At 36.0% G+C, this 24,503-nt stretch overlaps 1 protein-coding gene across 5 annotated transcripts in view; it reads right to left on the bottom strand.

The window, feature by feature from the left end:
* Window positions 1–24,503, bottom strand: part of LAMA4 (laminin subunit alpha 4) — a 129,902-nt gene that overhangs the window by 16,065 nt on the left and 89,334 nt on the right. For all 5 annotated transcript variants that reach the window (XM_074333455.2, XM_019735050.3, XM_019735053.3 and 2 more), the window contains 16 exons: window positions 24,191–24,287; window positions 22,006–22,122; window positions 20,281–20,460; window positions 17,470–17,609; window positions 15,101–15,277; window positions 14,299–14,444; window positions 13,711–13,873; window positions 12,697–12,830; window positions 12,051–12,222; window positions 9,029–9,160; window positions 7,835–7,977; window positions 6,158–6,296; window positions 5,581–5,718; window positions 3,787–3,920; window positions 2,709–2,873; window positions 1,741–1,894 (listed from right to left, as the gene is read on the bottom strand). In XM_074333455.2, the coding sequence (XP_074189556.2) occupies window positions 1,741–1,894; window positions 2,709–2,873; window positions 3,787–3,920; window positions 5,581–5,718; window positions 6,158–6,296; window positions 7,835–7,977; window positions 9,029–9,160; window positions 12,051–12,222; window positions 12,697–12,830; window positions 13,711–13,873; window positions 14,299–14,444; window positions 15,101–15,277; window positions 17,470–17,609; window positions 20,281–20,460; window positions 22,006–22,122; window positions 24,191–24,287 (2,331 nt within the window). The remainder of the gene's footprint in view (window positions 1–1,740; window positions 1,895–2,708; window positions 2,874–3,786; window positions 3,921–5,580; window positions 5,719–6,157; window positions 6,297–7,834; window positions 7,978–9,028; window positions 9,161–12,050; window positions 12,223–12,696; window positions 12,831–13,710; window positions 13,874–14,298; window positions 14,445–15,100; window positions 15,278–17,469; window positions 17,610–20,280; window positions 20,461–22,005; window positions 22,123–24,190; window positions 24,288–24,503) is intronic.

Here is a 24,503-nt window from a genome sequence, read left to right as displayed (position 1 = left end):
CAGCCTTGGAAGGAAATCGTTCTTCCCCTGAAAAGATGTTCAACTTCACTAATATTCAAGTTCATGCAAATGAAAACCACGATGCGATGCCATATTGCATTGCATAGCCCTTAAATGGGCTAAGTTATAAAAATTTGACCATATCTATGTTAGCAATTGTGAGGAGCAGTAGGTTCTTTCAAATGCCATTTGTGAGGGTGTAAGCTAGCATTGCCTCAGGGTTGAAGATGCTCATTCCCTTCATACAAGCAATTTCACTTTTAGGAGTGGATCCTTCAGAAACACAAGGCTTTCTAGAGCTATAACAGTTGATGTTTACTGAATGTTTATTTTATGCTAGGCACTGTCCTAAGGGCATTGCATGCATTCACTCATTTAATCCTCATAACAATCCTATGAAGCAGATAGCTAATTTTTCATTGAACACCTATTATGTGCATTGTTCTAGGCTCTTAGGATACATCAGTGAACAAAACAAAGGAGGTTGCATTCTATCAGAGGAGACAGACAATAAATAGTGAACATAATAAAGCATATAGTAAATTAAAAGGTGATAAGTGCTATGGAAAGAAGAACAACTAGAGAAAAGCAAAGACAGGAGGCAAGATGTGGTGCGAAATGAGGGGTTAAGACAGGTCTCGTTTAGCAAATGGGAGGTGGGCAATCCTAGGAGGAGGAGGAGTTGTCTGTGCAGATATTTGCGGGGAGAGTGGTCCAGGCAGAAGGGAAGCTGACATAAACACCTCAAGGCCCAAGTGCACATAGCCCATCCTAGGAATAGCCAGGAGATAGATCAGTGTGGGGAGAAGAGCCAGTAAGGCAAAGGAGTCTGGACGATAGAGGGCTTCTTAAGACATTGTAGGGACTTGGGCTTTTATTCTGAGTGCAGAGGGGGGTCACTCTGAGCAGAGGAGTGACGTGATATGACATATTTGTATAAGGATCTGGCTGTTGTGTTGTAAAGAGACTGTTGGGGAACCAGGTAGAAGCAGGGAGGCTTGTTGGGAGGCTATTGTAGTAATTCAGATGGGAGATGACAGTGGCGGGGAACAGGGTGGGGACATTGGCACCTGAGCACATTGTGAAAATTGGACCAGGAAGGGGTGGGAGGTGCGTGGAGAGGCTAGACGGAAAGAATGAGAAAGAATAGCAGTCAGAGAATGTAATTTAAGAACTCAAGATTTTGATAATGGAGAAGTTCTAGCTTATGCCACAGATCAACTGTACATGTGAGTAGTTGAAGTGAAGGTCGAGCAAACAGGGGAAAACAAGGGTAAGAGCAGGAACTTTAATTGTTTCCATGATTATGACAAAAGCCTGAGGCTGTTACACAAAAGCAAATGTTACTAGAGAAAAATAGTACTGAATAATATGATATATACAAATTGTTAAGTAGGGAGCAATTTTAACTTTGTATTGAAAAGTAGTTGGAAGTATTATGTAAGTAAAATCTGATTCAACCTGTTTTTTTTTTTTTTTTTAATTTTTATAACAGTTTATTTGAGCCAAACTGAGGACGTATGCTGGGGAACCGGATCTCAAATGCTCCTCAAACTGTTTCTTTAGGAACAAGAATTGATGCAACAAAGCTGGTGAACTGGAATATCTGATCCTGCAAGAATCCCATCCTTCATGTGGACACAGTTGCAAACTAGAGTCAATACTACAAAGCGTCAGTGTCTAGAGCTGTGTGCGTGGAATACAGAGCAATTAGGAGGTTGGCACAGCATTATATTTTACCTTTTTATTCTGACTTGTTTTAGGCTTTGAGGAATTTTTTCGTTTTTTGTGAAGGAGATACAATGGCGAAGACTCAATGGGACACTCATAAAGAGAAGTGTGGACCTTTTCAGAATACCGCTGAAAGTCTTCCACCTCCACATCTCTATCCAACCTGTTTGTCACAAACGGGGGAAAAAAGCTTTAAAAATATTGTTCAGAATTACATGATGAAAATTATGGAAGTCAAAGAACTCTGGCAATTAAATTTTTTTTTTGGGTGTGTGTGTGTGTGTGTGTGTGTGTGTGTGTGTGATGGGTCTTTACCATCAACCACTGTTTTAATCAGAATCCTTTACGTGATTGTTTAATGGATTAATCAATAACTTGGTGCCTGGTACCGGTACATTCTGACATGAACATCTTTCTCTGGCCACACTCTGGATGCCTGGGCTTGCCTCTGTTTTACTTAATCTGTATTGTTTCTCCTTTGCTAGTTCTTGTACTCAGGGATCCTCATTGTCATCAAGGACTTCAATTCATGGCTTTGTCTAAAGGCACACATTAAATTAAGAACACTTTCTTAAACCTCTAACAAGGATTTGGTTATGTTGCTCTGTACTAGATCATTAATAAGAAGAACAGAAATAACTGCATCTAATATTTATAGCTTGCTGTATGCCAGGTGCTTTCTGTACGTTATCTCATGTAATCCTCACAGCAAGCCTACCTGGCAGGCACTATTATTATCTGCACTTTGCAGGTGAAAAAATAAAGGCTTACTTCGCTAAGGTCATACAGAAATTAAAGGGCAAAAAAGTTACACACGAACCCAAGTATGTCAGTTGCTTAAGCACATGGAAGTTTTTAATTCCTATACTTAATGCTTAAATGTCATAGTTCTCAGTTTTAATAATGTAAGTACTTTCATTATTGACCTGATGTTCTTTATCATTCATGCAGATTTATAAAAAATAAAAATATTGTACCTGGTAAAGTAGGCATTACTTATACAGCCGGTGAAATTAGCGTACTGGGGACTGATGGGTGATCCACCAAAGTAAAACTTCTTTTCGTCTGCTTGTGTCTGTCCCGATTTCCCTTTGGTAGGGTTCTTACTCCCGAGCCTGCTCTTATCTACGATCAGTTCATATCTGCAAAGGAAAAAGCTTCTTTACACACCACACAGCTAACATTTTACCTTGAGTTCCATTCTAGGTTGCAGGTTTTCTCATGGAGTTGAAATGGGATATCTGGTTAATGAAAAGATGATGAGTTGCCAGACCCTTTATTAGGCCTAGGATAAAATGGTTGAATATTTCTATATATAGCAAAGACCCTCCAAATCATGACTGGAACTTAAACCCATAAAAGCAAGAAGTTAAGATGACTGGTCATCAGCATTTTGTGTGTGTGTGTAAAAAACAACATATAACTCATGATGATCATTTAATCACATCTGAGGGAGACCATTTTCATTGTAAGGTACATTGAATGGTTTAATCCTGATTTTAAATGGAGTCTAGAAAAGGCCTATTAATGTTTTTGTTTTGTTTTTTAATGTGAAGGCTCCACAGGGGTGGACATAGGAATAGCAACAGTCTACAACAAAGGTTCATTTCGTATCCCAGAAAGCTTTCTTATTATGGAAAAGAAATTCAGTATTACATATGTTAAAGACAGATTTTTCAAATGTGGCCATAAATGCAGCATTCTCAATTGCTTAATTTAAAATCTAAATAAACCAGTATTTGCTGAGCCCCTTCTATGTGCCAAACACTGCACTCTACTGAGTGAGTACTATGTGTAGGCACTTCCCTCAAGGAGATTCTAGCCTATGGTTCTACTGGGGGCAGGACTTTATATTCCTGTTAAGTAATTTTGTAGTGACTTATTTTGCATATCTTGAAAATTAATAGCAATTTTTTAAAAAGGCAAGTAATTCCTTCTACCATTTTTTTAAACACTAGAAAATAAGATAGCCCATCATTCATAGTGGTCATTGGACAGAATCATGCCCTACAAACAAAGCCACCTGATGGAAAGAATATATACGAGGAGCTGTACCTTGTGGGTGAGACAGAGGTGACGATGAAGTGGGACAACCCATCATTGTACTGTTTATCTGCCGACTGCACCTTGATTCCCTTTACATTCATAATCACAGTGCCATTATCCAATGAAATGGAGAACACATCTGACTGAAATGCAAGCACACAGTTTTAAATAGTAAGTCCAGGTATCCCAAAAATGGACACCTTTTCAACATTTACTTAATGATATTGCTGAAAGGAACACCCAGTGCTCAGGAAGTTTGCTTGTAAAAAGAATTTTTATGAATAACAGCAAAAACAAAACACTTGATTGCTTCTATTGGTGTTGTCTATATAATTGGACACATATCATTGGGAAAGGAATCTCTTCTATTTAGAACTGAAAATTTCAGGTAATTGTGTCATGTTGAGAGTTGTCCCAGTATCAGTTACTCTCTCCTCCATCATGTCTTACTTTTAATCCCTTTTGAAAGGAATGTGTGAATCTCTTTGGGGATGTGGCTAGATGACTAGGCAAAAGTTAATCTGCTAGTTTGGTGTTTCAAATGTTTCACTTTTCATCTATAGAGGCAGAAGAGAAACAAAAAAAAGCAGAAGGTAACATCTCTTTTTCTGAATTTGCTTATTGTTTGTCTCAAAACATTGGCAAAATAATAATCTTGCTTTTCTTCTCTTATATGGGCACCAAAGTCTATAATTCGTCTAGCACATAACTACTCTTTGTGGACCGAAAGTGTTATTTAATTAATCATGGTAATTTGAGGAAGGTTAGGTGACAGAGGTCCTACAAAGTGCTTTGGGTAAATTCTCACAGATGCTACTGATTTAAATTCAATTCAATGTAAATGTGACAGGTAATAAGTATGAAAAGTGAAAGCTGCTTCAATAAATTATATTATGATCTGGTCCATTAGTGTATCTATATTGGTGATGATCTTTTCCGAGATAAGTCACTTGAACTTTAGGGTCACCAAACCTCTATAGATATTATTTTAATCTTGAAATAATATATCTTTATAAGCTGAGCTCAAGTGTTCAGCAAATGGAAGAACAGTGAAGTATGTTCTTTTTACTATTTTATAAGTGAAATCATACAAATGTTTGTTGTTAATATACACATTGCAGTTCTTAACATATTTTGTGCCATGGACCCTTTGGCAGTTTGGTGATACATATGGACTCCTTCATAAAATAATGTTTTAATATACATAAAACAAAATGTGTAGGAACACAAAGGAAACCAATTACATTGAAATATAGCTTCAAATATTAAAAGAATAAATCTGTGATATAGTAGTATATGTACTTCTTTATTAAGGCATTACATAATATAGTAGTAGATCTAATAACTACTGTAATTTAGAAGTAGCAATGAGCAAAAATTATATTTTGACATATCTGTGACAACTGTAATATGAAATGAAAAATATTTGCGATTTTTGTTAATGGCAAAGTTACAGGTACTGCTAATATTACTGAGATTTGTTGCTGACATTCACAATTGAAGAAACTTAAATTTTATAGAAAATAAAGATGTCATTTTTTCCCCACCCAAGTCAACAGACCTTCTTCATGAATTCTTTCATGAATCCCTGATGGGTGGGTCTGTGAATTCCAGGTTAAGAACCACTGATGTACAATATATATATAATATTTTATAAAGTGTCTGGAATGAGACATTCTGTGTCTGTACATGTAAGTCAAAATTAATCTGAATCAAAAATCACTTTTTATGTGCTTGAAAGGATTTTTAATAGACAAAACAATTATCACAAAGAAGTTTCCTCAGGGAAAAACAAATACTTACCCCTGAAGCATAATAAAATAGTAACCCACTTGGTTGAAACGTTTGGAAATTAAAACCTCCTTCAAAGCCATCAAAGAAAGATATTTTATGAGTTGAAGCAATGAAACTCTGTCCATTGAAATATGCTCTGCGAGATATCTGTGTGCCAAAAAAAGTGAATTTAGTGTTTTTGATAATTATCAAATGCTTAAATGTGAATTTCTCACATACAAAGACCTTGTCTGCTAGTTTCTATATTGATAGTCTTTTTAAACTTCTGGTTTACACTAGAATTCAGGCATGTTAGCCTTCCTTCTGTGTGCCTCTAACAGTTGGGGTTTTAGCTTCTCCACTTCCTCCACCCTGAGTGAGTAATAATACTTACACAGCCTCTCTGGGCCTTGGAAGCCCCAGCTGTGGAAAACTTGGCAACTGGACAAGTCACTTTCTACTTAATGATTTTTCTTTCTGCTGGTGGCAGAAAGGAGCCCAAAGTATATCTAGGATTACAGAGAAGCTAAAAAGAGCTTTTTTCAGCTTTTGTGAGTGGTAAGTTTTGTGTCTATTTTTAAAAAGCTTTTGATTGACTGCTACTTACTAGAGAGTCTTCTGGGCATCCATAACCAATTCCCAGGGTTTCCGTCTGCTCTAACAAATTGAAATCTTTCTTTTGGAACTGGAAACCCTTCATGCATCCTCTGAAGTTGATATCTAGGGGAAGGTGTGCTCTTAGGGTCCTGGAAAAGAAAATTAGTCTTCACTGATACAGCCATGATGATGATGTTACCCTGTATATGTAAGCTATGAAATTTAATTTTATTTATAATCATTTACAAGTGATATACTTAAAGGTCAAAAGTGGTCAACTCTTGGCAATTTCACATGGTTTAAGCTATAAAATTAAACTGAGAAATATTAAATTTTTTCTTATGTCACAACTGGTAAGTTAGGATTTGAACCCGGTCATCAGTCTTCCACTAATCTACTTGGGTCATAAACTTATCTTTTTGGCTTTATTTGCAACACACTATAATCAACTAAGGCTAGAGTGAACGTAGGGCCTTTGGATCAATAGGAACGTAAGAAATCCTGTATCTTTAAGATCAGGGATGGCATTTTGCTCAGTACTGTAATCCTGGTACTTACTATCATGCCCGGAATATAGGAGGTGCCCAAGAACATGTTATTGGATATTGAACAAATATGAAGTTAGTTTTGATCAAATTACAATGGTTTCAATGTATTTTAGATGACTACTAGCCAAACGAAGTGGTAACAGTTCCCTATATTCTGCTCTGAGAAGATCACACCCCGAGGGCCATGCTGATTGACAGACTGGGGTGCATACAATGGCAATCACAGTGGTTTAGTGTCCAATGTGGCAGAGCTGAAGGAACTGAAGAGGCTATTGAGTTTGGAAAGGAAGCTTGGGGAACCTTTTAAACATATGAAGCATTGTAACATGAAAGGGCAGGAGCTGGCACTAGTTGTAATTCAATATAAGGAAAAGCTTTCTAAAAATTGAAGTAATGAAAAATTGGTATATATTCTTTTGCCTTTAGAGGTAATCATAGATACATCACTAAATTTATTGGAGTTGTGAGGGCTAAAGGAAAAGGGGCGTCTATAAATGGATGAGAGGTTGAACTCTATCAGCAAGTCTCAACCCTGGTTGCACAGTAGAATTGCCTGATTGGGGAGGTTTTTTGTTTTTTTTAAAAAATATTACGTTATGGCCTTATCCCAGAGCATTGGTAATTTCTGGAGAGTGGTCATGGGCAATCGTGTTTATGAAAGCTCTCCAGGTTATTCTAATGAGAGCTAAGGTTGAGAAACATTGGACTGGAATATCCTAGATTTGTCTCTAGTCTTAAAGGTCTCTGATGCTATGAACTGATTGTAATAAGAGAAAGCCAAATTTTTGAATATATTAGAATAATGTTTTGCTATACATAATTCAGAACCCCTTGGATAAGCTTAAAAATTTTACCCTCAGATGCTAATTAAAAACTCAGACTAAGTTTAAATTAAGACTAAAACAAAAGTAAAGGGACATAATTAAAGAAACCTGTAGATCACATCTAGTAGATGCTAATTTAAGGGGGACTGGCAGCAGAGGGCCCAAAGGTAAATGAATGTGTGTGTGTGCGCCTATGTGCATGGGGAGAAGTAGCAAGTGGGGGTGTTAAAACCTTTTACTAGGCCTCTCCTGGGTGCTGAATACTCAGCCCAGTACATTGTTAGGAACAAACAACCACTTAACAAATAAACTTACCTGGATTGTAAGATTTCTGGGGGTGCCCCTCCAACGTATATGTCCGTAAAAGGTATTTTCATCTTTTCATTGTCCATGCTTTTGACATGTCGTCTGTCAACTACCAAAATCATTTTCTTATCATTGTGGTAAATGATTGAGATCTGGGAGAAATAATATGAAGTCAGTCTTGATCACTGCTTAACAATCAACTTTATTTACTTATATTACTGTGGTTAAAACAGCTGGCCTTCCATGTTCTTGTGCTTGTTCACAAAATGGGGGCTAGACTTTTCCTTTCTTCCTCATAGACATGAAAACTTACTTATATAAGCAGAAGTTCACATTTCCTGGAGGATTTCCATATGGAGAAGAGGCTAGCCTAAGAAAAATTTTGTCATGAGTCCAATTGCTTTCTTTGGCACCTTTGAGGGAATTTGGGAAAGAACTATAAACAGGTACCTTCTGGAGATGAGACGGCAGGTGTTATTGTTTGGTGACATAGTGAGAAGCTTTAAGCTGTGAAAATGCTAGTTAGAGAAATAGTTAAAATAATATTTTATTGTAAACCATCCTTATGGAGGCTATGGATTTTTAACTGAAATGAGAAATATAGCCTCTTACTCTCTGCATTTCAGTTCAACTTCAAATATATGCCTTTTATACGTTTTTATTAAATAGCACATTTAAAGTAGTTAGTTGTTAATGAAAGTAGATAAAATATATTACCAATATACTTCACAACTGTTTCAAGACTAAAGAGCATTCTTGTGGGTTCTCTTTATAAGGAATCTCTGTTAGTATTTTCTAAGTTATGGATAAAGAGTTTAAAAAGAAATTATTTACTTATATCTACTCTTTTTACATTTTGAGGGGCTCAAAACATAAGTAAACAAATGGCCGTGCATCTCCACGATGGCATTTTCAACAAATGTATAGAAGGATCTAGAAGAGTGCCTTTGTAATCAAGATATTGAGCAAAATAGGAGACTTTTGGTCAATGAAGCAACTAAAATGAATATGTCGGGTGAGTCTTTTTCAGAAAGGTCAGTATGACAAAAACACCCATTCTCTTAAAGCAAATGTTATCCTGGAGTTAAGAAGATGAGGGTGAGGTTTCAGTTTAAGTTCCCACCTGTCTAGTTTGAACATCTGATAAGATCAATAGATCTCAGTGCAAACAAAACAAAATAAACAAACTGCAGTGATTCGTACCTCATGGTATTTTGCATCATTAATTTGAGCTTTCTTCAACGTGTCTTCAAGATGAACGGGGCCATTGCTAAACCCAAAGTCATAGAACACATGTAGGTAACCATTGCGCATTTCCAGGCTGAAAAACATACTCTGCGGAGAGAAAGAAGTTATAAGATGTAAGCATTTGCTATTATGAAAGTTCAGATTTAGCTGAATTTGAGAAATAACATTGTGTTCTTTATTATCGAAATTGAAGACTAAGGAAGTCTCATGAAATTCCTTTTTTATTACTGAAAGTATGTTTTAAAATGATTTGTTCAGTTACAGTTGACATTCAATATTATTTTATATTAGTTTCAGGTCTACAGCATAATGGTTAGACATTTTATAAAAATTTATGCAGTGATCCCCCCTAATAGTCTAGTACCCACTTGGCACTATACTGCAACATTACTGACTATATTTCCTATGCTGTACATTTCATCCCCATGACTATTTTGTAACTGCCAGTTTGTATTTCTTCATCCCTTCACCTTTTTCATGCAGCTCCACAAACCCCCTTCCCTCTGGCAACCATCAGTTTGTTCTCTGTATCTGAGTCTCTTTCTGTTTTGTTTGTTCATTTATTTTTTTCTTTAGATTCCATATATAAGTGAGATTATATGGTAGTTTTCTTTCTCTGTCTGACTTATTTCACTAAGCATAATACCCTCTAGGTCCATCCATGTTGTCACAAATGGTAAGATTTAGCTCTTTTTTACGGCTGAGTAATATTCTGTTATATATTATGAAATAAAAATCACAACTACATCTGCAGTTATGTCTCATATTAAGACACTCAGGTGTTAATATTTACACATGATTTAAAACAACTGTCTTCTATTATTTTTATGTACTTAATTAATGAAATTTATTAATTAAAATCTTGAAAACAGTATTATAGGCCATATGTATTCAACTGCCTTTTCTTTAGGAAACATTTGAAAGTTATAGCAAGCCAATAGGTCTGACTGCATTTCATTTTAAGAGGAAAATTGGTAATATTGAAAACAAATTCCAAGATATGCTGAAAAGAGCCTTAAAAAATTATCAGCAAATATGGATATAAGAAAAAGAAGGCCATTTCTGTATTATTGTGAAACACTGGATCTATGTAAATAAATATGAAATTATTATGTACCTGGACCACATGATGTTTGAGAACCAGAGTAATCGTGTAACACTCAAGGCATTTACTGGTCAGCCTTGCTTGTTTCAGAAGATAGTTCATAGATACAAGAATTCAATGGATTTGAAAAATAACGTATGATAGTAAAGTCCATATTTTGGAGAAAGTGATCTGAGTGGAGTTTGTGTACTCTTGAGAATGTGGAATAGAAAGAAAATATTTCAACTTTTATTTATATTCATTTTAATTGACCTGACCTCAGGACTTCATTTTGTCCTTTGGATGCATTTTCACAGGATTTATACAGTATGCGAGACTTCAAGAGTGGAATTCCATGCTTGAAGGCGGAACCCCCTCACCTATTTCTTTGCATTTAGTCCACTGCAATTTACTTCAGTTTATGTGTCACATGGATTTATAGGTGAGATGACTTAAGTAATAGAATATTTACAATGATTTTCTATTGAGATGCAGTGATGTGACAATACATTGAGACACATAGATGTTTGCAGATTATGTCCTCAAATTATTAAAATTAGTTGGAAGAGTTATGCGTTTTTCTTTACAAAATGAATTATTATAAATTTGTTGACCTTTATTTGTCAACAAATGTCTTTCAGTAGTATGAAATGTACTAATTATTTTTAAAAAACATACTTGACCTGTCATTTCAAGGTAGGCAGTATTATAACAATGGATGAGAAAGTAAATTTTTTTTGAAGAAAGTTGCACACTTTCTTGGAAAGATGGTTTTTAAAAATATGTTCAAAAATGTTTCTATTGTTAAATGAACTTGTTGATGAACACAATGTAAGTGTACTACCAATAAAAACTCTCATCTCTGCACTATTAAAACATTTCTGGAAAGAAATTTCTAACCTCTTTAAAAATCTTTCGAATGAAAATTCTCAATGGTCTTGAACTCTTTTGTTAAAGTTTACAAAATGACATAATATCTGATTAGCTTGCAAGAACTGACATTAGGAAAGATGGAAATGTCCCAGCCAAATTTCAAAGGCAATTTTTGCCAGCTGGTGAATGAGACTCAAAAGTGGTATCATGATTTAGTAAGCATAGCCAATGATACTTTTTTACATTTTTTTTTATGAGGTATCTTGTCCAGTTATGACAGCTGATAAAATTTAGTATAGAAATAAACTGGACTTAGGACAAGACTTTTGAATCACCATATCACAAAGAGTTTAACAAGACTTTCAAAAATACTTAAGCACATTTAATTACATTGTTTTCATTAATGCTGTTGTTAATAACTACTTTTGTATCACTAACAAATAAAAATAATTTTATTTCATTTCATCTTTATTTTAAAATAAAATTTATTTCTATTTAATATTATCTTTATATAAATTATCTTTTATTCCTAGTTTTGAATATTATATCCATTTATGGTATAAGTGTATCATTAATAAAGGAATGTATATATATATATGTAGTATATATGTATACACACATATATATATATATAATAAACATACAAATTTTTTAAAACTGATTAGGGCATATGATTTTTTACTAGTTAGGGCATATAATTTAAAAAGTCATTGTAAAATTTTGTTAGACACACTGCTTAGCTAGATCTTGGCACTGATTTTTCTCAAAATTCCCTCAGTTTACTCAAGAGGAGGTATTTAATACACATCAAAAAATGTTGTGCAGGGAAATGCATTTCAGGGCTGCTTTTATTTATTGCTGACATCATTTCCCTGAAGAAAAAAATACCCAGTTTGGCTTCCTAAAGCAAAACTTCAGTTTGATGGCATGATACTCTCAGCTTGGGAAGGACCCTAGAAACATGCATGGTAGAAAGTAAAGCAAATGAAGGAGAAGATGCGGGTCTTTATTTGCACTCACTCCATTGACCATCAGCAGCACCAGCCCATTGTCAGCTTGTGTTCGAACTTCTATGTCCAGACGAGTCACCTGGCCCAGTTTCCCTCTCCTGGTGATATCTCTCACCACGGCATAACTAGAGCCATCGAAGTAATAGCTGGCAGCCCGACTCTGAGTGAAGGCCAGTTTATCTCTGAAATAAAAATACAAGGATCATATGAACATTATACTTTGTGTTGTGCTTTTTAAGTGAGGCCCTGTTAACCCATTCACATGACATCTTTCTTAGGCCTTACAGCATTTAAATGAAGTCCTGATGTCTGTGTGGGAGACATAAATAAGTATTGGTAGGTAAGTTAAAGCAATTGTTTCCAATGGATTTCTTCCCTCCCCTATGTGCTAAGACAACGGAAGTCTCTAGTGAAACCCCAGTCTCTTGAATCCTAAATCAAAACTGCAAACAAGTTGTTCAACACTTTTTATAACTGTATGTGCTCATCTGTGGTAGAAAAGAATTGAAAAGGTTTTTGCAGGCATGATTATCATGCAGTTTCAAAATTGGTTTATCCCGAAGAAAGATTGAGAACCTACATATTGACCCACACTTGTCTCACCTGCTGCGCTTGCATGGCCATCAAAGTCTTTAGTCCTCTTAACACTTTCTTACCTGGCACAGGGCACTGATTTGGAGGGATCCATATTATAGATGTGCTTAAAGTTGTACAAGCTGATTACATCATTATTCAAAGTGGCCAATTCCAGGCAGCCAACAAAGCCAGGCAGGTTTAGGCTGGCAGGAGGCTGTGCAACAGACAAAGCAAAATCAACTGTCCCATGATCACATTTCACCAGGGTGAACCAGAACAGGCAATGAAACAAATAGCACGCTCATGGGACCTACTCATTGGTATAATGTTTTTCTAGACCTAACTTTGTGACTATTCTATGCTAAATCATTTAGATAAACAATGGCTTTGCAGTTGTGTATATCTGAGTAGAGAGGGTGGGATTTATTGAGCATATACTATGTGGCAGTCACACACTGGACAGTGAATTGATGACCAAAATCAATCTTCACATCAGCTCTGTGAGGTAGGTATTCCTCTTCTTTTATAAATAGAGGGAAAGAAATTCTTAGAGAAGTTTAATAATGTGCCTGTAACTAGTAAATAACAGTCCTGGAGTTGAAATTCTAGATAGACTCTCTATCCTCTTGAGCCTTCCTTTAACTGCCTTTCATCAGGTCTCATCCTCTACCCTAGATCCCACCCACTCCCTCATCTCAGGTATTTTATTTCACGGCTATATTGAGACAACTGAGTTTTTGAAACTGTCATCTGTGAACCTGAAGACTAGATACACACCCACGAGGTACAGACACTCCTGCAGTGGGTGGGGGTAATACTAATTCCATATGCACATATCAGATTGAAATAAATTGGTAGTCAAGTATTAGTTATAGCTTGAAAGCATTTGACACTATGAAAATATGTGTAGCAGAGACCAGATTTATATACGAGATTTATAGATTCTGGTTCAGAATTCTACCACCTACTGAGCTAAGCTCTTTCTTAAAATATTAAAGTTTCTATCCCACTTCCAAATCATCATAGTTATTATGGATTTTCAAAAACAATCATGGTAGACTTGCAATAAGTCAAAACATAGCTGGATAACTTACCTTGAAGTTGGAAGGCACACCGCCAACATAAAACACAGTGTCCTCGGGCTCCAGATCCAACAATGAGTCATCTCCCGCAAATTCCCCTTTTTTAATAAATTTTTCCTCTGCGGTGCTGCTGAGACTTGGGACTGTTAAAAATACCTTTCCGTGTTTTCCTACCCTGTTGAGAAAAAATTTTTATTCTTTATTTGCCAGGTAATTTATAGAAAATGTTTTTATTTTTAAATGTCAAATGTTAATGCTCCCCTGTCACAGAATAAATGATTTGATTTTGTCACATTCATAAGCATTTATAGGCTGTCAACAACCAATAAGGAGGGGAGAAAAAAATTAATTCATGGATTGGCCACATAAAAAGATCTAATAATCAGATTGCTATTTGGAAATGATGGCTATTTTTTCTAATCTTTTGTTTTCCACTAAGGTATTTGAGAAGGAATACAGGAATAATGGAAGAAACAGGAAGAATAGAGGGAAGAAAATGCTACTTACAACACACACAGGAAGATTGTGAGAGTGTGTGAGTGCATTCAATAGATTTATCATCAAATGTGCACATAAGCCCACGTCATGGATTCACTTTACCTTTCAATCTTGACAATGCTGAAGTAAGCAGGCCAGGAACTCACAGGCTTGGAGTCCAGGGGAATCTCTACATCCTTCGTTCCCAAATTGTAAACATACACCAGGTTATCATTTTTGATTGCAAGACCCATGTACTCTTTTTTGGCCTGAAATGTCAAGAAGTCACTTAAATAAAATCCAAACGCATGAACATCATCTTTTGTTTTCATTTCTTTAAAGGACAATCAGCAATCTCAATGCTGGGCTATATGCAAGGCATATCTGGCCTGAATTGTTACCAAAGTTTTTCTCAGACTGGGCAGTGCTTCTTTCTTTCCAGCCTCGCTGTCGCTGCATCAGTCTGCTGCCACCCTGGGTTTGTCCAAGTGCATCTGGACCAGGAGGCAAGCAAGGGCAGGCTTGTGGACATTTGAGAGTTGCCAGGAGTATGCTAACCGTGTTTAGTTAACCCAGGGATACAATGCAGCATGCCGACACTCACTGCTATGCATCTTCAAACGGGGATCAGCCTCAAACGTCATCGCCTCTGTATGCTGAAGGTCTTAAAGTGCTACATTCAGACTCCTCAAAGTTAGCAGTGTGAGGTTGATATGAAGCAAGCCCAGAAATATCTCACACAGAGAAGGAATTACTTGTCCTTAAATCACTACCTTGGTCTTGGCACTAAAATGATCTATATACCTTTTGAATTACCAGAATGGGAATTTTGTTGTTGGCACAGGTAGCTTTGTTCTAAGGCAAGAGCAAAGCACCTATGGTTCCTTTCAATAGTATCCCTTCTTTTAAAACCTCATGTTCTTACATTTTTGCTTCCGAGGTACAGGATAAACTGATCTGCAGTCTCAGCTGGTTCTGGCTGCTTCACAGAAGGAGGTTTTATGTACAGGCTCAGGGATGTGAAGGTCTTTAAGTCGTCCACGCTGGTTCTGGGGTGCACTTCGACCGCCGACTGTCCATCAAACATCATGGAGACTTGGATCTGGAGTTACAAAATTCCTCGGTTAACAGTACTCTGCAGAAATGCGCACAGTGCTTTCTCATGGTTCTCAATGGGCTTCCCTCCTTCCTGATGGGGTCTCTGAGCTCTATTCTCTTCTATGCTTTTGTTTGCTTATGGCCTCACCTTGTTGGAGAGAGGATTTAAGGCAGATTGTAATACAATAGTTTAAATTAAATTGAGGTGAAAGAAAGCAAAAAAAAAAAAAAAAAAAAAAAGGTGACAAATAGGTCAAAGAGTAAGAATAAATATAGATTCCACAATGGACTACATACTTGGTTGGGGTGAACTAAACATCTTGAAGGGATACTTGTCAGTTACATAATTCACAAGACCTATACAATTAACAACAATGAATTGATCAGGAGAAGAAAACTAATCTTGGGTACTACCACGGCTAAGAATTTCTCCCCAGAGTCTTCCAAAGAGGAGCATGGGGTGATGCTGTAAGCAACACCCTCGACCACATCTGGCAGTTGGGAGGGGTCTGGACCCAGCCTTGTCGTCTTAGACAGGGTGTTGACACCTGGCTCTGCCACTTACTGCTATATGATCATGAGCAAGTCACTAGACCTGCAGTTTCCTCATCTGTAAATTGAGGACAATAAATTAGTTGTGAGAATGAAATAAGATGATAACTATAAACTGTATTCCAGTGCCTGGCTCTCTCATTATATAATTGTAAGTATGAGTTCATTAAGATGTTTCTTGTAATGATTCTCAGAAAAGCACCACAACAAAGCACAATTCAGTAAATGCATTTCTAAGAGGCCCAATGTGATGTGCTAAATAGGTGTGATTTGGGGCGATTTTCAGAGTATTCAGAAGTGGACGGATAGTGTATATACAAGCCATCTATGCAAACATTTTTGAATGATAAAATGTATTTACATCAATTAATTAATATTGATTTGGTTAACTAATGGTAAGTGAGCTCAGGATTATATTTCCAGGTGCCTAGAGTGCAGTTTCCTATGTTGCCAGTTGAGTAAGCATCATTACATCTTAATAAATAATCAAGCAGTGTGTGGGATTCATGTAAAAACTGAGAAGGATGTATACCTGCACAGAAATACATTGGGGAGCCCAGTGAGCGCCAAAGGCATTGCCAAGACTCTCTTTAGAAAATGGTTTTAGGTGATTGAGGCCTCAACGTTCTACTCCATATGAATAAAATTGCCAGAAAGCACTTACAGAAACCTAGCTTTCAAAATGCCGTTCGTTGACAATAAACCTTTTTTGAAATATTCTCTAAGAATATAAAAAAGGTAGTTTGTGGTATGGGATTAATTATCATATATCATTTAAAAGGTGGGCATATTTACCAATCATTATCTCCTTCATCACAAAATAATTGATTTCCAACTCTTCTTTCTGTCAATAATTAGGGCCAACAGTCTGTTCAGGCCAATTCTCAGTTGAGAAATTAAGCCATATAACTTAGTTGTAAAAAAATGCTGCTGGTCTATAAATCAATAAAAAACAAATTTAAACGAAGGCCAAGAACAAGCCCTGTTTTGCCACATGGAAAATGTTAAGTGTGGTGTCAGGATACGTTCCTACCAACCCTGGCACTAGCCATGGAGTTGCTGCAGTGCTTCTGTATCAGGCTCAGAACAGGGTCTTTCGTGAGATTATTCAGTTTAGCTGGGATGTGATTCCTCAGTTAAGCCTGTGGAGGAGTCAGTAAAAGCTTCATATCATTTATGCTGTCTGTACTGGAGAATTCTTTGAAGACGTAGATGGACAAGATTATTCCATATAGTAATTGGACTAAAACAGCTGCTAAAATAATGAATAATAATAATAAATTGACTCTTTTATTGTGGTTGACTTGACCTCATTTCTTGTGCTCTATGAGTTTTGTTGACTAAGTTAACTTGTGGTCCTTAATCTTGGTTACACAGTGGAATCACTGGGGAAATTTAAGAAAATACAGGTGCTGAGCCCTTCCGCTAGAGAACCTGATATATTGCTTTCAGCTTGGGACCAGGAAAGGGTTTGGTTTCCAGAGCTCCTCATGTGATTCTGATGAATAGACGGAGCTGAGAACTACTGAGCTGGATGATACAACAGGATGGTTCCGGGCTCTGGAAGCTGCTCTAAGAGTTGGAGCTCAGCTTCATATTCTCATTATTACTGAGTGACTGATGATGACACCTTCCAAAGGTTACCTTGCTGGCGACACTTCTGGTCTGAGCAATGAGCTCTCGGATCCTCTGGATGCTGGTGGAAACGTTGCTAGCAGGCCGCTTCTGCTCGACCGTACGAAGCTGATCCAGGAGCTGAGGGACAACCTCTGTCAGATTTCTTACTGTAGTTAATAAAAATTAATCACTTGAGTAAGTATGTCAATATTAAATGTATTTCAGAAATCAGGTGAAGAGACAACAAACACATGGTTACTTCTGATAGAACTACAAGAAATTATTTTTAATCCTGCAAAATTAATAGTGAATCCCAAAACATGGTCAATTCCTATTCTGTGGCATTTAAAGTGAATATTAATCTATACATTGTATGCAAAGCAAGCTGACTTAGAATGTACATGTCCAAAGGGCAGGATCCACAATGAATACACAGATGTTCCATTCACCACACAGGACAGGCTCTGTTTGCATTTCTCATACAACTTATACAAAAAATAAAACACAAAACAAAACCCAAAAAAAACAAAAATGCTGGGCCGAAGGAGGTAAAAGAGTTATTTTCTAGGACGCTCATTCACATGTCACACTGCTGCTGTAATGGACCCAGCAGAGGCATAACTAGATGGGGGAAATGAGGTAGCACCCAAAGAGTGGCAGTTGTGCCAAGGCTGGAGTGGGTAGCCATGGGCTATGGTCTCAGACAAAGGTGATGGTCCAAGCAGCTCATACTGACTTTTTAGGTAATTTTTTTTGGATATATAATGTACAATACTAGAAAAGAGTACAAATCATAAGGCTACAACTTGATGAGAAGTACCCCAAATACAGAGAATAGCATAACTTTTTCCAAAGTCTCACAGACTAGAGCAGTGGTGCTCAATGTGTGTTCCTCAGACCAATGGCATCAGCTGCACCAGGGAACTTGTTAGAAATGCAAATTCTTTGGCCCCATCCCAAACCTAAAGCATGAGGAACTCTGGGAGTAGGGCCCAGATGATTCTGATGCACTCTAGTGTTTGAGAACCAGTGGAATAGAGAATGAATATCTTTAGGGTATGGTCTTCCCTAAGGGCAGGGATGTGGTCTTTGAGCATCAGCAGCTGAACAAGAGCCAGCCTCTTCCTAGAACCAAATTAAACTCCGATTAAGGAGAATATGTCAGTGAGGACCAAGGAAATACCTCTTTTCTGTACTTAGGAAACAAAGTGCTTCTCCAGCACAAAGAATTGAATTTAGTAAAATAATAGCAAGTATCAGTTTATCGTATTGATTAATACAGAGGTAAGTATTTGTTGTTTGGATCACAGATCACACTAGCGATTTTAGAATAGTCTTTAAAAACAAGAGGTAATAAAATACAAGGGGTGTCCAAGAAAACGTATACACATGACTTGTATTCATTTTTTGTTTTCGGAATATATTGAATATTACACTTTTAATATAATTTTTTCCTTTCTGAAAATGTGTATATATTTTTTGGTACCTCTTTACATTTAAAGCACTACATTAAAATTTTGATTATGGAAATGTGTATAAGACAGGGTTCCCTGACCTCAATTCTCTCAGAGAAAGGGAGCCACCTTATATGAGTCTCTATAAAGTTTCTTATATCATGGTATGCTCTTTCATTTACTTTGTTTTGAACTGCAAAATGCTATCGCTATTTAATGAAAACACAGTAGCCTGAAACAACTTCAATTAGTGCTAGTCCTGGAGGCTTACTGAAATAACCGGTAGGACTGAAAAAGGAGAGAAAATAAATGGACAGATTTTGTAAATATTCCTGAGGCAGTATCTTCATAAATGTAAATGTTGGCTGTCATAGAAGCAAATCTTTTAAACACTAAGTTTTAAAAGCAATTAAGTGAGTGGTTACATGGAAGAACTCATGATAATACCCTTAAAATGAATATAAAACAGCTGTCTTCCTGTTATTGGAATGAATATTTATGACCTGTGATAAACTTTCTAGTGACAGATAAATCATATATGGATTAATAAAGTTGTTTCTTAATTCAGGTGGAAGTGACGGTGATATGGTCTGCAAAAACGTGGTGGACTTGTACACCTGAAACTAATATAATATTGTATGTCAACTGTAATTGAAAAATAAAATTAAAATAAAAAATAAAAAAAACAAAACCATGTTTGAGAACAGAAAGTTCTAGTCATGACAAAAATGTTGATATTTAAGAGGTATGAAGAGACAATAAATATATGAGACTGGAAAAAAGAAAATTTCCCAAGTAATATGTAATTTAATATCTGTGCATAACCAAATAAATTAGGTAGACATCAAAATATTTCATTTTCAGTGCTATAAATTTGTATCCAAGTTGGCCAACAAACTGTTCTTAGTGAGAAACTTCAGTTATGTTTGGCCATATTCAGTACTTGTTGGTAGTAACCTGATTTTTGGGGGTAAGGATAAAGCAATACTGTTTAGTAAAAGCAATGCTGTTCAAGAAATGTTGTTTTCCTTAAAGCAAACCAGTATTTTGTTAAGATTATTTACTTTAACATGTGATTGATCTTCTTCCCCAAAGGATTAGTCTTACATTGAGAAAAACAAGTGCTACCATTATTTCACATAGAAAAAATATGACTCTTAACCAATCTATCGAGTGTTTATGTGAAATATATATATTTCATATGTACACACACACATATATATGGGTAGATGAACTGAAAAAGTTTTTCTCTTTTTCGAAGCTAACTTCTACATTATTGCAATATGAAACACAAATGAAGAAAATTCCTTTTTAACAAAAGATGTGTAGAGTTTAATGACCAATTCCTCAACTGGATGCAAATGGAGAAATTTCTAAGCAATACCTGCATCTCTGGCTGAGTCCACTGCAGTGTTGTAAGCAGAAGAGTCGAAATTTTGAAGATTGTGTGACCAGTTGGTTAGCTTGTTAGCCATTGGGGCTGTAGCCTGCTGGACTTCCATCGTCGTCTTGTTGGCTTCTGCAGTGATGAGCTTGGACTGACCCAGGCGCTGTTGAGTGTCACCTTCACACAGAGCACAAGGACATTCACTTTGCAGAAAAGCAGGACATTTGTTGGAAATATTAACAACCATTTAATCACTGGGTGAAACAGACCTCACATTTTGGGCTTTTAAGCCAATTAAGATCTTTAAATATATGTTAATTATGGTGTAAATTAGATGCACAAGAAAATTGTAAGCAGTATTAAGTGAGCTTGAAAAACTCTGAAGTCTCATTAAAATCATGTAGCTCACTTAAAACATTTTCAAATTAGACATAAATTAAAAAAAAAGAGCAATTACTATTTCTTCAGGTTAGCAACCTGGTGAGAAAAAGCCACAGAAAATACATGCAATTTTAACTCATAAAATATTTATGTCTGAAATTCATTGCAAGTATCACTTTTAAAGAAAGGTAGTTTTGAACAACAAAAGCAACTTTAAAAAGAGCGTCTAGTAAAATGGTATTTTTATTAAAAAGTTATGTATTCAAACTACAAATAAGTTTACAACAAAATGCTTTGTTACTGAGTAGTGAGATTATAAAATGTTTTTCTTCTCTTGTTCTTTCTTCCTATCTGTTTTTTGTAATTTTTCTATAATGGTCATGTATTACTCCTATAATAAAAATGAAAATCACTCAGGGGAGGTTGTAGCTTTAATTTTTTCAAAGAGAAGAAACATTTAATTCAACCTCATGCTCTGAACTCTGATGGTAGTAGTGGTGAATCCTGCGTCGGCTTCTTTTTGCAGTGTACCTTTTGGAGCAAGTTCCCTAACCTTGACAAGCCTCAGGATTCACATCAGCCTGAAGGTAATGGTGATCCTTTCCCACATCAGCTAATATCTGCAAAACACAGCCCGGTACCTAGCTCTGGTGGTGCCGACAGCAGGGACTCTCAATGGGTGATACCCTCCTGACCAGTACTGTAGCCAGATTTGCTCCGTGTAGTAAAACACCCACATCCAGTCGTCATGTTTTAACTTTCACTGTGCTGGCGAAGGCACATCTGCTTCCAATCACATCTTTCTAAATACCTCTATAGCCCCAGATTAGGCAAGATGAGAGTTTTGTTTCTCTGTTTGGCTTTTTGGTCCACTCGCTTGCACTACAAGAATGACCGGGCATGTAACAGAGGGCAGCAGTTCACAGTTGGGGCCAGAGAAACCCAATAACCAAATTAGGGCATATTTGTTAATGAAGAGGAATGTTCACAAGAAAGTAGGTTACCAAATAGTACGTATAAGCAATATGATTCTTTCAACACACACAACACCACACACACACACACACACACACACACACACACACACACACAAAAATATTGGAGGAAAATGCTATCCCTAGTGGTCACCCTAGGTGGTGTGATGACAGCTTTTATAAATATTTTTCAGGATTTTGTTGTGTGTGTGTTTGTATGTGAGGAACATAGTTTCTTTTGCCATCGGAAAACAGTATTTATTTATAAAAAAATTGATAGGCAAGAATCACCTACTCCTTCCTTAAAGGTTTATCTTAATATCAGTGAACAACCAGATGAGGCTTAAGTTCTGCCGGTGAGCCTTACCTCTCTCTGTGGCTTGCAGTTGCTTAATGGCATCATTCAATCTGTTTCTAAGGGCACTCTTCCTTGCTAGGGCTCTACCCACACGCCTGCTGGTTTCAGCCACGGCCTCCTCGTTGCCTGTGGAAAAGCAGCCAAAAAAAGGACGAGTGAGGCTTCAATTTTTGAATATTATGACACAAAGTATTTTTTTTAGCTCTTTCTTTTGGGTCCTGTGACTGAGGAAAAAAACCAACAACACTGGCTAATATACTGAGAAAAAATATAGTTAACTATATTTGGAGCTCTTGATAAAAATAGGAGAAAGAAAATCTATTTTGGGCTGGATGTTTATAAGAAGAAATGTTTCATAAAAATTGTGTCCTATTTGGAGCTTCTTGTCTTACATAAACACTGTTTTCATTTTACAAATGAATTGAATAGAAGATTCTTTTAAACAGCAGCTTCCTGGGTTTATCATAGATTGCCAACTATTTGATATAGACAATGACGGAGAGGAAAGCTGGGAAATAAAGATGATTGATCACTGAAAGTCATTTAAAAATGAATTAACAGTAATTTGAAATTATAATCTAACTCAGTAGATGAATATGGTTCAATTTGAAAATCTGAATTTATATCATATTGCAAACGCGTATTGTTTCAAGGGAGGCAAGTTCTGAGCCACACAATCCTAACTCCCCTTTGGGATCCCTTTCACAATAAATACATGAAAGAATTTAACCAAACAGATCATGAAATAGGTGACAAATCTACAAAACATTCAAAGTGACCAATGCAGAGAGATTATCTGCATATAAAATATGAAATTTTGAAGAGGTTATCATTCCCAAAATAGAAATGAGGTTTCATGAGGTTCCATAACTCTATAAGGACAGGATTGAGAAAGAAAATACTTTGCAAATTATCAAGAATAAAATATTTAAGTCCCCGAACCATGAAGATCTGCATATCTGGTCTTCAGACACATGAAACAAAAACAATACATAGATATGACAATATTTATTTTAAAATATTTTACTATTAATCTAATTCTTCACTGCTATAACTCTAATTCTTTTCTAAAGAGTATGTTCAAAAGTGGACCTATAAATTAATTAGAATTAAGAAACTTAATAGCATTTTTTATTGCCTTTGTTTATCCAGAAAGCATAAAATAATAATTGCTTTATGGTAATTAAATAGTTAAATATTCTGCACATGAAAAACAAGTGCATTTGTTTTTTATATATTTCTTTGTAAAACAAACAAACATGGTAGACTGGAGATTAATTGCTTTGATAAAATTACGTGAAGTTTTCAGTTTTAGACTTGGTCTTTGTTTTTAGGTGGCAGTTAGAACTTAGCTAGATAATGGATTTCCAATCTCGTTCGTCAATGCTTGAATATCCTTGGGAATGAGTTCATTACCTCAGAGATGAATAATGTTTAGTAAAATTCTGAGTCAATTTGATTGTTTTTAAGAATAACTCACAAGATTCAAAACTGACTAAAATAATTTCATTTTTATTTTTTCCTCCCTTTCTCCCTCTTAGAGGTATTGCTTTAGCAGATGCAAACACCAGCCTTTGAAAATGCTTCTTTCCCTATGGCTATTAGGCTTGTCCTAAATACAGTAAACTTGAAGAACCCAAAGTATAAGAAAGTGCAGATAACCAGATGGCTTTGTGGTAGGTACCCTATCCTCTTGACTTTCCCTTCATGTGTCATCATGGGTAAAATTTTGAATAGCCTTCTGACCTGTCCAAGAAAGGGTAGATTATATGCAATATAGTTTTAGTGTTAAGTATATTTTATGGGATTCTCTCTTTGAAAATTGGTACTTACAGTAAGTTTCTGTTAATTAAGAGTTATTCTTAAAAACAATTGAATTGACTCAGAATTTCACTAAACGTTCTTCATCTCTGAGGTAATGAACTCATTTCCAAGGGTATTTGAACTTTAACTATGATTATCCAGCATATATATCTTTTACTACATTGAGGGTTTTTTTTTTAAAAAAACAACAACCACAATTTATTTTAAAATATCTACTCTTTGCTGTTTTACACCTTGACTCTGAGTAGGAACTATTAATGTATTATTTAGTTGAAATATCCTTTATTCTTAAAATTTTGAAATCTCTGTGTACATGCAGGAGGGAAGCAGCAATAAACCAGAAGGAAGATGGGAAAGTGAAAATACTTACTAGAATCTGCCTTTGTTTGCAGTTCTCTTGCTTGATTGAGGAGGTTCTCGCTTTCATCTTTATGGTAAATAATTTGAGTATCGATTCCACTCACAGCCTGCAAAGGAATTGGGTGAAGAGAGTAAGAATGACAGCACGAGAAATTTTCAGGGTTTTAGAATTTAAATAACACAGTTTATCTGCTAAACACCAAGCAAAATTAATACCGCTTCATTTTCATAGCTCAAAAACAAGGTCAAAGGTGGACACAAGACAACAACATCTTCGGCATTTTCAAGATAAATGTTTTTTGAGGAAAATTCAGTGAATTAAG

The sequence above is a fragment of the Rhinolophus sinicus genome, chromosome 2 (assembly GCF_057876585.1).
Source record: "Rhinolophus sinicus isolate RSI-liver-muscle chromosome 2, RSI-T2T, whole genome shotgun sequence".
NCBI classification, from domain to species: Eukaryota; Metazoa; Chordata; class Mammalia; order Chiroptera; family Rhinolophidae; genus Rhinolophus; species Rhinolophus sinicus.
Note: the sequence above shows the minus strand (reverse complement) of the source record. Positions and strands in the feature narration are given on the sequence as shown.